Source organism: Alternaria ventricosa (assembly GCF_023758065.1).
Source record: "Alternaria ventricosa strain BMP 2768 chromosome Unknown scaffold_6, whole genome shotgun sequence".
Classification (NCBI taxonomy): Eukaryota; Fungi; Ascomycota; class Dothideomycetes; order Pleosporales; family Pleosporaceae; genus Alternaria; species Alternaria ventricosa.
The window spans coordinates 1,784,759-1,799,088 of record NW_026055686.1 but is presented as its reverse complement, the minus strand read 5'-3'; the positions used below and the strand labels follow the sequence as shown (position 1 = coordinate 1,799,088).

The window sequence follows — 14,330 nt, the reverse complement described above, 5'->3', positions numbered from 1 at the left end:
TCAGGTAGCGGTGGCTCGGTAGCCAGCATTTATAGTCTGCCAAACGTCCGACTGTTGCGCCCGCCTCGCCCGCCGATAGCGCGAACTCCCACGAGGATGAACCACCTGTACTGATCTGGAGACTGCCCGCATACACGCCCCCCGACCCGACCCAGTCTTGGAGAGCAGCTGTAAGCATGGCGCAACGAACCCACACCGAGGGCTGCCGGCCTGGCGATACCCTCGTCGTAGTGCGTAGGTTTCCCCTCACCCGTGCTGCCATTGCGTCGCACATGCCAGCGACAGCTGCTGACAGCCCTTGCAGACGAGTTCCTCGCCCGCAGTCCCGACGAGCTGAGCCTGAGGCGCGGAGACCGCATCGAGCTGATTGAGCGCGACGACGACTTTGGCGATGGCTGGTTTCTAGGCAAGAACACCGAGACGGGAGAGAACGGCCTGTTTCCTGAAGGTATGTTGCGCTATCGACGGCAGCACAGTAGTGCACCTCCCCTATCTGATCGTCATGCTTCCTTTTGCGAGCAACACAGCTGATGTATATCAGTATACACACGGCCAGCACCCAAACCCACGCCCATCCCGACCATGCTCTCGCGCAATCCCTCGCAAATGTCCGTGCAATCAGAAAAACCATCGCCTCAGCCCGGCATGGCCATCTCTGAGCCGCCGACCACCGCCGCACAGCCACCAGCTTCCACGAGCGCCCCTCCACCTTTAAAGTCTGCACCCACAGAGCCCCTGAACATCGCGTCGGGACCAGAAGTTGCTCGCCGAACATCTGTACAAAATGGCCCGAGGAGCATCAGCATGACGTTGAGCGGGGAGGCGCCACCAGAAGACGAGACGATAGGAAGCCCCGTCATGCACGAAACACTGAGCGTTATCGACGAGCACATCACGGGCATGAGCACGCCACGCCACAGCGCTGTGGGCAAGGAGATACGATCCAATGACTCAGGAAGCGAATACAGCAGCCACCACCGGCTGTCATACATCAACGGGCAGGAAACCGATGAGGAGGAGCAGAGCTGGCACACCGAGGAGGAGGTCAAGACATGGTCGCCTGCGCGCGTCGCCGAATACCTCGAGGACGCGGGCGTGGAGAAGAAGCACTGCGATGTGTTCCGCGACCAAGAAATCGATGGCGAGGCGCTGCTGGGCGTGGACCGCAACTTCATCTTCATGCAGGAATTCAATCTGGGCCCCATGGGACCGCGACTGCGCACGTGGATGAAGATTAACGCCTTGCAGTCCGAGGTCAAGAACGCAAAGGAAGCCGAAGCTGCAAGGACGACCCTTCTCCTGCCGCCTTCAGAGAGCCCAGACGAGTTCCCAGCCGATATGGGAAGGAGCAGGGCTGCATCAACTGGGGCGGTCCTTCCTCGCATACCGACGCTCAGGGAAAGCATCGGATCCCGAGGCAACACCAGCCGTCAGCATATCCCACGTGCAGCCTCATCCGCCGGCCGATCGTCCACCATCGACGCGACCTCTCCGGTTATCCAGCACACGCCCGCCTCACCTACGCCCGGTTCGCCTAGACGACCCTCCGCTGCTTCCGTCCGAAGTATGAACCACAGCAGACGCCACTCTTCTATCGAATACGGGCAGGGACCACCCACGCCTAGTACGCCTAGTTTAATGAAGCCGCCTACATCTGCACCCATGGCCGCCCACGCACATAGGAAGACGCCATCATTCGACCGCAACTGGACCATGGGTTCGACGTCTCTGTCCAAGTCTGTACAAGATATCGGCCGACCGGTTTCATCACATCACCATCATGCGTCAAGTACGAACGGAACTACATTCGACTTCCGCGAGGCCGGTCTAGGCTCTGGGGACCTTGACCGCGGCTACTTTTCCGGAGGCGAGGTCGACAACCGCAAGAGTAGCAGGAACGTTCTGCGCAAGAGAGAAAGCGCCGCGAGCCATTCACGCAATGCTAGTTACACGACCGAAGGCGCACAGCGCGCGTCGTTCAGCCGCCGACACAGCCGAATCGGCAGCGCTGATTCCGCTCTCCGGCCAGCGAGTCCAATCTCCGCTGCCGCGAAACAGTACTACGGCACCAGCACCAAAAGCGAGCGCAGCTCCAGTGCATTCGACTTTGTGCGCCCTCTCAAGCCAGCAAGCGAAACGCATCCAACCGTGACCAAGCTTGCATATGATTCGCACAGCATTGACGCTATTGCAAATTCGCCAAACGTCGCAGGCAGCGAGACCTCGAGCACGGGTCGCGCATCGCCTTCGCCAGCTGCTGTACCGTCTCACACACGCTCCTTCTTCAGTAGTAAGAAGGGATCACAATCCAGGGGTCTAAGAGCGATATCAGACGCGATAACCGGTGGCGAGAAGGCGAATTTGAGCTCCGCTGATGTTTCCACGACACAACACAAGGACTCACCAATGCAGTCACCCTCGCGGACGGGTTCTAGCACACCGTCTGGCACATCACTTTCGAAGAGTTTTGAACTTGAAAAGGCCGATAACAACAGGCGGTTTACTGCTGGTTCGACCACGCCCAAGGACGCAAAGAAGAAGGCCAAGAAGCATGGCACTAGTGCATATCTCAAGGGACGTCAGCAGATTACCCCGCAACAAGCCATGGAGAACTGCGACTACAGCGGCTGGATGAAGAAGAAGTCTTCGAGTCTTATGACGACATGGAAGACGCGCCTATTCGTGCTTCGTGGCCGCCGCCTTGCCTACTACTACACGGAGAATGATACCGAAGAGAAGGGTCTTATCGACATATCGTCGCATCGCGTGCTACCAGCGAACAACGAGAGGATGACGGGCCTTCATGCGTCTCTAACAGGCGCGGCCAACTCACCTACATCTCCGCAGAATGCCACCATACAGACAACGGCATCTGCGGATAGCGCCAAAGGTATCCCAGGGCTGGAGGAGGATGTCTCAGGCATGTTCATCTTCAAGCTTGTACCACCTCGTGCAGGACTCCAAAAGGGTGTCCAATTCACCAAGCCCATCGTGCACTACTTCGCGGTGGATAGCCTTGCTGTGGGCCGACTATGGATGGCTGCGCTCATGAAAGCCACAATCGACCGCGACGAAGCTCTTCCGTTCACGACCACCTACCAGCAAAAGACCATCTCACTGGAAAAGGCACGCGCGATGCGTCAACGGCCACCAAACCTCATGGACGAAGACGGAATCGAAGATGCCGAAAGGAAGAGTGAGATCTCGAAAGAGAGCATCCAAGAAAGCACCATTCACGAAGAAGACGAGAAGGGCCTCGCGATATCGGGACTCGATGATGCAAAAGCTCTGCTGGCGTACGCCGATAGCCCAGAGGAACACAAACACGACAGCACCGCAACGGCGATTGCGATGTAGCCGTCCTAGCGTGGTACCTCCTCTTCTTTCTCTGATACCAACTCCTTCGTTTTCCAGTTCAGTACATGCATTAATACTCGCCCGCTCCACGAATTGTCATCACGGAAACGATAGCAGTTTCATCAGCGAGGCTTTGGGTGAGGCGTTTTTTCCAGCGACAGCGAAACCCACAACTATTTCCTTTTTTTTTTGTTCTCATCAATATACCGTCCTGAAGGCTGTTCTAGGTAGTCAGTCTTCATTACGACAACATACCCCTCTCTGTTCTGCTTTCATTGGTGGTCTTTTTTTGCGATATAGCCTTGCGTAAGTCATATACTGCATCTTAGCATTATTGATGATGAGAATCTTTACCTTGAATGTACTGTTCTGTGCCCCTTTTATGATGGTGGGATGGAAGAGTATCTAGCAAAAAGCGAGATTTTACAGCTTGTCTTTGTGGAGCCCAGATAGATCTAGTCAGTGCCTGTATGGAGGGATGACAATGTGTAATAGTACGATTGATAGACTGGATTTCGCGTATGGGGCAAGTGACCGTGAGACTTTGCTTGATGTGATGCTGCCGTAGTCGCTCACGAGTATTCCGTCTCATCCATAGCCATATAATCTTCGATTCCAGATACAAGGATGTCGGACAACGATGCGGATGAAGCTCTGCACTGACAGACATATACGACGAGGGCGTCAAGGAAGGTAACGGGCATTTGACGCTACAGGCGCAAAGGCAGGGACCGCAAGTCCGATCGATGCGCCGGTAAACTTTACCAGTAAAAAGGAAAGAGGGGACTCATCATGTGTTTTAACATTTGTTTATTTGTTCTTCTTCTTTACTTGAGTTGAGGTCCTGCGCAGTGCAGCCATCCATCCATCCATCCATCCAACGATGTAGTATATAGTACTGAAACTTATGAATCTAAAGCGAGTGTCTGAGGGGGTATCATCATCTCCATCAAATCTCAAAGCTCAAATCACACCACCGAAAAAACGCAAACCATGAAAAACGCCAATGCTGATGCTGCTATAACGCAAGACCATCGCTGTTGCTGAGTGATGCAAGGGACTCTCACATCACACTCCTCTTCCTCCTCATCTTAATCTTCAACTCGCTATTCTCCCTCTCCTTCGGACTCTCCATCGGCGCAAACCAATCCCGGAGTCCACACTGCTCCTCCAGACTCCTGAAGAGATCGTCCACGCGATCAACCATCCAGCCACTCCGTATCCGCGCACCGGGCTTCGCGTAGCCCAGTCTGAAGCTGTTGGAGATTGCGCAACTACCCTCGTTGAATGAGAATTGCATGCAATCATCCTGTTCTTCACACAGCGTACGGCAGTGTTCAAAAGATTTCCACGCGTTGCGCTCGAGTTCGTTGGCGACGGCGGAGTGGTCGTGGGCGTTGTACTCTTTGTCTGCGGACATGTTGTCCCAGGCTGTGACTGAAGGACCGATTTTAGGCCGCACGAGCTCCATGAAGATGTCGCGGTGACGCAGCAGAATAGGGTGTCTGTTGTACCAGTCCTGTTCGAAAGACCAGAGTTCTTGGATTTCGGTGGGCGAAACGTGGTGATACGTTACAGCCGGGTAGCACCAGAGGTCGCGGTCGATTTTGGAAGTCGCGGGATCGAGCGTTGCGGGGGAGTCGCCTTGGAAGTGGGGGAAGGCGCGGTGGAGGGGGATGTTTACGTCTTCGAGGACTTTGCCAAGAGCGCAGTCGCCGACCCAGTGGGTTTTGGTAAAGTCTTCGTATTCTGAGATGCGGGGGGAGCGTTGGGCGGAGACTTTACGTGCGGCGGGGGCAGAGAGTGCGAAGCCGGCGCCACCATAGGCGAATTCGACTTCGTTGATGAAGAGGTGCTTGCCGATGTAGTAGGACTTGCTGTCGTCGAAGTTGCCGAGGAATTCGAGTAGGTTGTTCCAGTTGACGTAGGTGTCGGCTTCCATGAAGAAATACCATTTCGCGTCTGGCTTCTCCTCGAGTGCTTGGTCGATCATGGGGAGGAACTTCCACTTGTCGAGCTGCCAGCCATCGTTGTCGGTTCGCAGGTAGTCACCATGCGACGATCCGGATAGCGATGTAAGGACTTCTTGTTGTTTCACGCCTCTTCTTCCGTGCTCTTGTAGCTGGTGGTACAGCTTGAAGTCGTCATTCGTCTTCTTCGTTTCTTCGCTAACTCCTTGGAGGACATCGTGGAGGACGTGTCCGTCTATCTCCTCTTCCAGGTCCGAGTGTATAACATAGTGGGGGACGCAACGTAACGTGGTACGGAGGTGCACCGGCACCTTTTCGAGTGATTCGGTGGCCCCGGTTCGCAAGACAACCAAGACGTCATCGGCAAGCTTGGACGGCGGGCAAAAGAGTTCCTGAGGGTGCTCATGCGCCGAGGTCTTTGCGGCGTGGAAGAGTGGCGGGGTGGCCTTGGTGAAGATATTAAGGACGGATACGGCGAATACGGCGCAGAAGATTAGTCGGCATAGGAAGGAGCGATTAGGCATGGCGGTCTAATAGTGGTGGTGCAGCGCCGGGCTGAACCGCGAATAGTCTAAGTAAAGAGTGTAGTAGCTGGAAAGGACAGTATAGTAGTAAGAAGAATGAACGTGTTATGGATCTCGCTAGTGTTCTGATAGAGAGTGGAGATGCGGTGCCGTAGCCATCGGATGCCGGCGGAGGTTGGGCAAAGCGGGGAGCGAGGTAGCAGCGGAGTGTAGTTCGTATGAATAAGGAAAGAAGAGGAAGGTTCAAGGGAGGAGGCATGCTCCTCTTGAGCGACTTGCAAGTTATGGCGATCATAACCTTTTGGCATGACCGTGTGCGCAAGTGGCCGAAGCGACCTGGCGATCAATGCCCCCGGTGTGGATTCGTCAAATGCGCCGGACCTGTCACGGCGTGTCATTCCCGTGCGAGTAGGATCGCCACAAACCGCGGTGAGCAAGCATGATGATAATGGCGCGTTATGAAGCACAGCGCTGACCTTGCAGTATTGCTGATGCTACTCTGGGGCTGCGCCGTACGAGCTTACGGGGGCGTGAAGCTGCACAGTGGCAGAGTTTTGGGAGTGGTAATGGGGTGCCGAGGGGCTGGTAACCTGGGGCATGAGGCGTTGCGCCTACCGCTTCTAGCGCTACGTCATGGCCCGTTTCAGGAGGCTGGTTCGGGCATCGCGGATTCGGATCGGCATTTCCTGCTGCCTCATTGTGGAAGTTTGTATCCTGGCGTTGATCTCCATCATCAATCCAAATGAACGCGCGTCGACAAAAGGAGTACCCTCGGAGTACCCTCACCTGATCTTTGTGAGGGATATTCCATGCGTCGACGTCCCATGGGCAGTTCACGATGCCTCATTTCCGCCGTTCCTGTCAAGTCCACCACTCACGCTACTCCGCTTGGAGCTGTTCAACACTGAAAAGAAATTATGCGCGACAAAGTTCGGGTCGTGATACGAGAGTCCTGCCGATGCGACGGTGGTTCAAACAACGCGCATGAATGTTTTCCTTCTGTCCGCGAAGGAACAGCAGCAAACCACGAAGGGGTCTTGTTCCAATGCCTCTCTTCACACATTTCTCTTTGTCGGCTGCGCTGCATCCCCTTCCAGTCTTGCTTCTTTGATTCAATAGCCTTGCGTGTATCAACTCTGTATAAAAGCTCACCTCACAGCTATTCCTTGTCTTCCTAAAAAGCATACTAACTTTCTCAACGCTCAGCGCCCGAGTACGACCCAAGTAACGGCGAAGCAACGGCAAACCAGTCCAAAAGGAACATCGCACTACCAAACTTCTACCATGAGTCAACAGTTTTTCCAACGGCAGCAGCCGGGTATCGCTGTCCAATATCCCGAGATTACTCAACGGCAAGTGTGGGCCCTTGCTGCCGGTTATGTACTCTACTTCGCTCTCAGCATCACGGCTCTGATATGGTACAACCGATATGTGGAATGGAGAGATCGTCAGCGTTGAACGCTGAGCGCGTATGGACGGCTGCAGCATGGAGCGCTTTTGATCGACAAGCATACCATAAGAGTAGTTGGGGTGGTGATAATACTTGACTGGGTCTCGAGGTCACACAGCTACAACCTCGTTGTTTCTAGATATCCTTGGTGGCGGCGGAATTGAAGGGCGTTTTTCGATGTCATATCTTCAAAGGTGTTGTTCCGCTCGTCATGTCTTTCTGCTAAGATTCACCTTCCACTTGCGGGTCTACGGTTAAGGTCGTGGGGTCAAGCTTCACAAATCGCAGCGAAAGCTCGCCGCCTACCAATGGCACTCGCTCAATCGTGGTTTACATCTATAGCAATGGTTAACTGCTCATGTTTTAAAGCGAGATCATGATGGTTTATGAGTGACGGCTGGCCGCACTATCCGAGAACAATCATAGTGCTGAAAGTATCAAAGAGCGAGGTTGGAGTGTGTTGCTTCAGCCGCCAGCTGAGAGGTTAAATAAGCTAACACGCCCGTCATCTGGGCTGAGTTCACGAGTTCGGTAAGGACCCATTGGAATGCACAACTGGCCACGAATGACCGGCACCGGAGCGTTCTCCGACAGCTCAGTGTCTCCAACCCACCAACATAGTCGCTCGGCACTTTACACTTCACCGACCATAGCCCAAAACGAATACCAGGACTGTGGAACACGGCGCGAAGCTATCCAAGATGCATGCAGGCCGTTAGCTGAACGTTTGCGAAGTAGCCGAAAGACTGTGGGGCGCCACGTACTTTTGATCACTAGTCACACCGACAAATGTCAGGATGGACAAAGGCCGTGGTGGTACTCACCCAAGTACCTCTGCATGAAGTTTCCGGCGGCGCTTTGCGATTAGCACTTGCAAATCCCGACTGCAAAGCCTCCTACGTGAAGTGGCTTGCAGAATATGCTCTAGCACTCGCGGCGACTGCACACATTTCAAGCACAACTTCATCACCTCTCTCGTCATCAGCCTCATGTACATCCCGAGCAGCCGAAGAATGACGCTGCAATAAATTAAATCGCACAAATCAACCAATGAACGCCCCATCCTTCGCAGCATGCGAAGACCCTTGGCCATTTCCGTGTTCCATGCTAGGAAGAACATCGGTATGATTCTGAAACTGCGCTAAACCGCCCTTTGTTCTTCAGCTCTCCAACTCTCCAAAAGCTGACTTCACGACGTCCTTGTACGACCATCAGCAACTGTACATTCAGCCGCAAAGTCCTTCGAAATCAAGCTTTTCGCGGAACGTTTATCAAACACCTCGTATATGCACCCCGCGACGCTCTCGTTCCAGCCAGCAAAACTCCCGGACGCCCCTTCAAATTTGGTGGCCCGGGAATTACGTCCCGGCACTTTACCAGCGAGTAAGAAGGAGCCGACAATAGCGCCGCAATATATGAACCTCGCGTCCTAGTGCACCATGTGTCGTACACCTCTTTGTCCACTGCCACCGCAAGCCAAGTTTGACCGCTTACTCCAATAGATGAAAATGATGACTTTTGGGCAAGCATGTTTGCTCTTGTTTCTACACGTGTGCAGCGCTAACAGTGGGTGCTGACGTGCTGGGCGTTTTTGAGATCCAAAAATCATTTCGGCTGCGGCCTTGTGCCACCGGTTACAAGGGCTGTTAGGGCTGTTTGGTACCGTGTGGGAGGACGGGAAGGCATCTAGGACAGGCGTTGATGGCATTTTGTGGGGTAGATGGTGAGTCTAGATGATGTTTCGTCATGGATGGGATGGGGAAGTAACTTGGCGGATATGAATATATAAACCTCACTGCTCTCTTTCAATGGACCTGCTCAAACCGACAAGCTCATCAAATCCAACTCCTACCTCTCAAAAACGATCCCCAGACTCAACTACCCACAATGGTATCCATCAAGCAACTCTCCCTCCTGGCCCTTACAACCGGCCTCGCCACCGTCTCCGCCCAATCCACAGGCAAAACAACACGCTACTGGGACTGCTGCAAAGGCTCGTGCGCCTGGGCAGGAAAAGCCCCCGTCAACAAACCCATCGCCACCTGCGACAAGAACGACAACCCCCTCACAAACCTCAACGCAAAGAGCGGATGCGAGAGCGGAGGAGGCGAGGCATACATGTGCACCGACCAGTCCCCCTGGGCCGTCAACGATGATCTCGCATATGGATTCGCGGCTGTGAAGCTGGCTGGAAAGACGGAGAGTGATTGGTGCTGTGCTTGCTATGAGTATGTCTATCTCAACCACCCTATCCAACGTTGAGTGAACAGTAACTAACAACCCACCCTCCAGAATGACATTCACATCCGGCCCCGTCTCCGGCAAGAAAATGATCGTACAAACCACAAACACCGGCGGCGACCTCGGCGACAACCACTTCGACATCGCCATGCCGGGCGGCGGCGTCGGTATCTTCAACGCGTGTACCGCGCAGTTCGGCGCTCCGCCTAATGGCTGGGGCCAGCAGTACGGCGGTATCTCGTCGAGGTCGGAGTGTGATGGGTTCCCTGAGAAGCTTAAGCCGGGCTGCCAGTGGCGGTTCGATTGGTTTAAGAATGCGGATAATCCGAGTGTGAGCTTCAAGGAGGTTACGTGCCCGAAGGAGTTGACGGATAAGACGGGATGTGTTAGGCAGTAGGGGCCTAGGGACGATGAGGTAGTTTGGGTGAAGTGATTCGCTGTATATGATTATGATGGGGTAGACCTCCTCTTGTATATATGAACTTATGAAAGAATGAACGATATGGATCAATGCGTTTGTCACATGAGAGGGGTGCGCGAAGTGTTAGAAGAGTGTGCCGAAAACATGGCAAACCGAAAAATATATACAACGACCTATCTAATCTTGTTTGGTCGTAAACTCCGTCTGGCCAACTTCATGTTCATGTGAGCTCCCCGAGCTAGTCTGCGCCAGCTTCCCATTGATACCCGCAATAGCACTTTCAACAGCCGCCGCCACATCGATATGGAAGAACGGTCTGTTCTGTCCATGTACAGTCGTTACCTTACCACTCGGCAGACCCTTACTCCTGTTAACAGCACTAATCTCATCCTGCGCCTCCTCGTCGTGCAACTTCGGGCTCGAGTTATCAAGAGGTGCAAAGCTGTACACTGGGTTCCAGTGCTGGCGCGCGGCAAAGCGCTCGCGGTCGATGTAGCCGAAACCAGCGGTTGTCAAGGCGCGCTTGGTCCAGCGACTGTTGATGGAGGCGAAGTGCCATTCTACTGTTTCGGGTGCAGCGTGGCGATCGAGCTGTGCGCGGACGTCGATGAGACCTTGGATTGATGTGACGTCCACGTTGTTGACGGCGCTGAAGTCTAGGATGATGGCACGGAGGATGGGGCGGTTGTCGTCGACGTTGATTTGTTTTCCGCGACGTGGGCCTCGTAGAAGTCAGTAAATTGAATAGCGCCCATTGCAGAGACGAAACTTACCTGGATCGTTCCATGGTCGGTCGCCGATCTTTTGGTACTTGTCCAGTGTTGTTGGGCGGGAGATGGTTTGCGCGTGGTGCACGAGTTCATCCATATAGCCTTGCTGGTTGAGATATGTGAAACCCTCAGTGAAGCGGTAGATTAGTACACCGGGATACGGAGTCTCGATATCGACCAGCGGGTTTGAGCCATCCTTGCGGCTAATCGGGATAAACGCTTCACGAACAGCAGCGGAAGATCCAGGGGCGAAGTGGCCATCGTCCTTGTTGGCCATTGTCTCTGGACTGGCAATGTAGATCCTGACTCTGCCAAGCACAGCTCCGTGGGTGAATAGCTGGCGCCATAGTAGGAGTGCGAATGAGGCCGCGATGGTGACGTAGATGCCGTTTTCGATGTTCGTAAATATCGTCACAAAGACACCTGCAAAAAATATTACTACTTCCAGAGGCGACGTTTCCCAAAACTGGAAGACCACGTTGGGTGGCGTGATTAGATCGCCGACAGCGTGAATGATGACGGCGGCAAGGGCGGCCGAAGGGATGTAGAAGAAGACTGCCGTCAAAGCATACAAGGCGAGGAGGACGATGACCGCAGTGAAGATACCAGCGAGCGGGGTACGGACACCTGCTTTCGACTTGATAGCGGTTCGCGAGAATGAGCCAGTGGCGGGGTAGGCACCAAGGAATGGACCAATAACATTCGTAAATCCGACGGCGACGAGTTCTTGCGAGGCTAAACAGCAAGGTTAGTACTTCCTCATCCGAGACACGAGAAAGACTTACGGTTGATGACGTAGTTGTTGATGCGCCCGAAAGACTTCGAGATTGCGATGTGTTCGAGAATCAACACGATGATGGTGACTGGAATGTCAGGCGCGATTGCGGAGAGAAGTTTGGTGTCCATCTTCGGGGCACCAGCGTGCTGGAATCCTCGTGGCACGCGACCCAAGATCTTGAACTTTGCCATCTTGACATCGTTCTTTGCGTTGTGAAGACCTGGGATGTCCTTATTGGCAAGCCAGCTGATCATGATGTAAAGAAGAATAACGAAGGCCATCCGTAGTGTACTGACGAAGAACCAGACCTTTTGCTTCGATGGCTGCTTCTTCGACATGAAGTTGCAAAAGATGCGGATAGCGTAAAGCAGGAAAAGTGCACTCAATCCCATAGCGGCATCGAGTTTTGTACGTCCAAGGCCTTTGAGTGTGTCAATGACTACCAAGTATGTGGGACCACGTGTGTTGACGCCAGAGATACCCATAAGTGCTGGTACCTGACCGGCTCCAATGGAAATGGCAGCGCCGGTCATGAATGAGGTGATCGCAACCAAAGGAATGAGCTCGACGATCCTTCCAAGACGGGTGAGACCGATGAACAGGAGAACGGAACCAGCAATGACGGAAAGAGCCCTGGCGATGTCCACGGCTTCGATCTCCGGCTGTTTATCCTGGATCTTGGTGACAATGTTGCCAACGATGGTGCTCATAACTGCAACAGTACCGATGGTGATGTCCTTGGATGTAGCGAAAGCCCAGTAGAGAATGAAACCGACGAAACTTGTGTAGAGTCCATACTCAGGAGGCAGCTTCGCCAGCAAAGCGTATGCCATACCTTGAGGGATGACAACAAATCCAACGGTGCATCCAGCGATGAAGTCTCCGAATAGCCATGTCAGGTTGTAGTGGAAGATCCAGTCCCAGAAGGGAAACAGACTTCTTAGGTAGCGTTTGGTGGCCGTTGCTGACGGTTTGAACCGAGAAATCCATTCTTTTGCGGTCGGTTCGCGCTCGACGTCTACGCTTCGTTAGCAACTGCCGGATGACAGATTAGATGATATTTACATGTTTCCACGGATGATATTGATGCAGCGCCAGAGACCTCGGGCTCTTTTCGGTAGTCAAGGTTGATTCCAAGCACCTTGGCTGCTTTCTGACCAGCAGATGCCATGTTGGCGGACGTCGTCAGCGAGGCTGAGTTCTGGGCTCCTAGAATTCCGTGGATAACAGATTGAAACAAATGAGGTAGGGCTCCGGTATCGTGGAGTTTTCCAGAGTCGAGCGTGTTGATTTAGGGCAGTATCTGTAAGACCCGACGTTTTGCCAGACCGAGGGAAGATGGATGCACCCTTATAGCACTGTGTGTGAACGAGCCCCCCGTGGAGAAACAGTGGGAGAAAGTCAACTTCGGTCAAATAGAAATGCCACATAGTTCCAGATCCAAGGCGGAGGCACAGCCGCATGTGCTATGGCCCGGCGCCATCCCAAGGTTTTGACGTCTAACAAGACGGCACATTGCGCTTGGCGTGGGCAGAGTGTGCGAGAGAAGCTTTCCGTGCAAATCACAGTGCAGCAATGCTATCACTGCACAGCGCCCGATCATGACGTGCTTTGCATTGAGCAGAATCCTACTTATTGGCAGATGGAAGACGAGGAATTTGGCAGGCTGGGCTCAGCGAAGCGTTGAGCTTGTTAGGTCTGGGCTTCCGAAGGCGGAGATATGGCGTTCGAGGCGTTGGCGGATCGCGTGGGAGATCTGGGGTCGCTGGTTGGCCATGGCTAGCGTACACCTACAATGTCCCAGACATCATCCGTGCAACTGATGTGTGCAATGACCTCTTTGTTTAGCTATCCTCAAATTCATTAACAGGACGTTAACAACGAGAGGAAGAAAGGTGGGCATGCCCAGCCTTGCAGCATCTCAACAGACTGACATCTGGTGTGAACTGTTCGCGTAACGTTCGCAATTGATGCCAAGGATTGCGACATCTCGGTTGGCGGCATTGGCGACGAATGCGATGCTTACCTGGACAGGTCTACTGCAGCCGCACTAGCGCCCGAAAGACGGCGCTGTAAGTAGGTTGTCACACAGGCCGGCAGGTGTGAAAGGCTAATGCACTGAAACAAATGGCGAGCACGCAAGCGCGCCCTTTTGTGTATCTTCAAAATATTCGGGATGTTCCGCCTGAGTGTGGAAATCACTCCAACGCTTCGATGGAAACGTGAGCCTAGAAGGTAGTGTTTGCGGCAAAAACGGAATAAGGTGCAATATCATTGCTGAGCTCTTGGACGTGTTTCAGAACTCAAGGGTCTCCGCGGGGCCACATTCGGGATCGGTAATCTGGGTAAGGTTTCTAGCCTCATTTGCAGCGTGACAAGCGCCAGATTCATCTCCAGATGCTGTACAACCAGGGTATCGGGTTGAGATGACCCATGCGCGGAGTTTTCAGCTGAACTCTTACCTGAATCGCTTAGGCTATGCAAATCGACTTCGCGGTAGCACACCATCTGAGACATGTATCACTCACGCGGGCCAGCGAATCGACACGCTCTTCAAGAAGAAGCAACTGCTCAGCTACGCACGTGCTCACGACCTAGCGGAATTCCACTACAACCAGCCTGCGTCGCCTCTTCAGCCCGCGTGCTACGACGTGTAATTGTCCTAGATGCTTGGATGCCATTGGGTTGCCACGCTACAATGCATGCAACCAGAACCAACGTCGTGGGTTCCAGCAAGCACAAACCGAGGGCCTGGAGCAGTACGGAGTCTGCATGATCTGCGGGTATTCCGACGCAGCATGAGGCCACATCCTCGTGAG

At 53.7% G+C, this 14,330-nt stretch overlaps 4 protein-coding genes across 4 annotated transcripts; 2 read left to right on the top strand and 2 right to left on the bottom strand.

Annotated features, from left to right (window-relative positions):
• Window positions 1-176: 176 nt before the first annotated feature.
• J4E93_004697 (uncharacterized protein) lies at window positions 177-3,357 on the top strand (the record flags this gene model as incomplete). The annotated part of the gene is made up of 3 exons (XM_049342624.1): window positions 177-234; window positions 305-448; window positions 542-3,357. 3 exons carry the CDS (start codon window positions 177-179, stop codon window positions 3,355-3,357), a joined length of 3,018 nt encoding a protein of 1,005 aa, XP_049200776.1.
• A 1,063-nt stretch (window positions 3,358-4,420) lies between these two features.
• J4E93_004696 (uncharacterized protein) lies at window positions 4,421-5,851 on the bottom strand (the record flags this gene model as incomplete). The annotated part of the gene is made up of 1 exon (XM_049342623.1): window positions 4,421-5,851. The coding sequence occupies one exon, from the start codon at window positions 5,849-5,851 to the stop codon at window positions 4,421-4,423; it is 1,431 nt and encodes a 476-aa protein (XP_049200775.1).
• Window positions 5,852-9,188: 3,337 nt separating this feature from the next.
• On the top strand, window positions 9,189-9,939 carry J4E93_004695 (uncharacterized protein; the record flags this gene model as incomplete). The annotated part of the gene is made up of 2 exons (XM_049342622.1): window positions 9,189-9,529; window positions 9,594-9,939. The coding sequence occupies 2 exons, from the start codon at window positions 9,189-9,191 to the stop codon at window positions 9,937-9,939; spliced, it is 687 nt and encodes a 228-aa protein (XP_049200774.1).
• A 201-nt stretch (window positions 9,940-10,140) lies between these two features.
• J4E93_004694 (uncharacterized protein) lies at window positions 10,141-12,682 on the bottom strand (the record flags this gene model as incomplete). Its single annotated transcript, XM_049342621.1, has 4 exons — window positions 10,141-10,685; window positions 10,737-11,468; window positions 11,519-12,529; window positions 12,577-12,682. The coding sequence occupies 4 exons, from the start codon at window positions 12,680-12,682 to the stop codon at window positions 10,141-10,143; spliced, it is 2,394 nt and encodes a 797-aa protein (XP_049200773.1).
• Window positions 12,683-14,330: the final 1,648 nt, after the last annotated feature.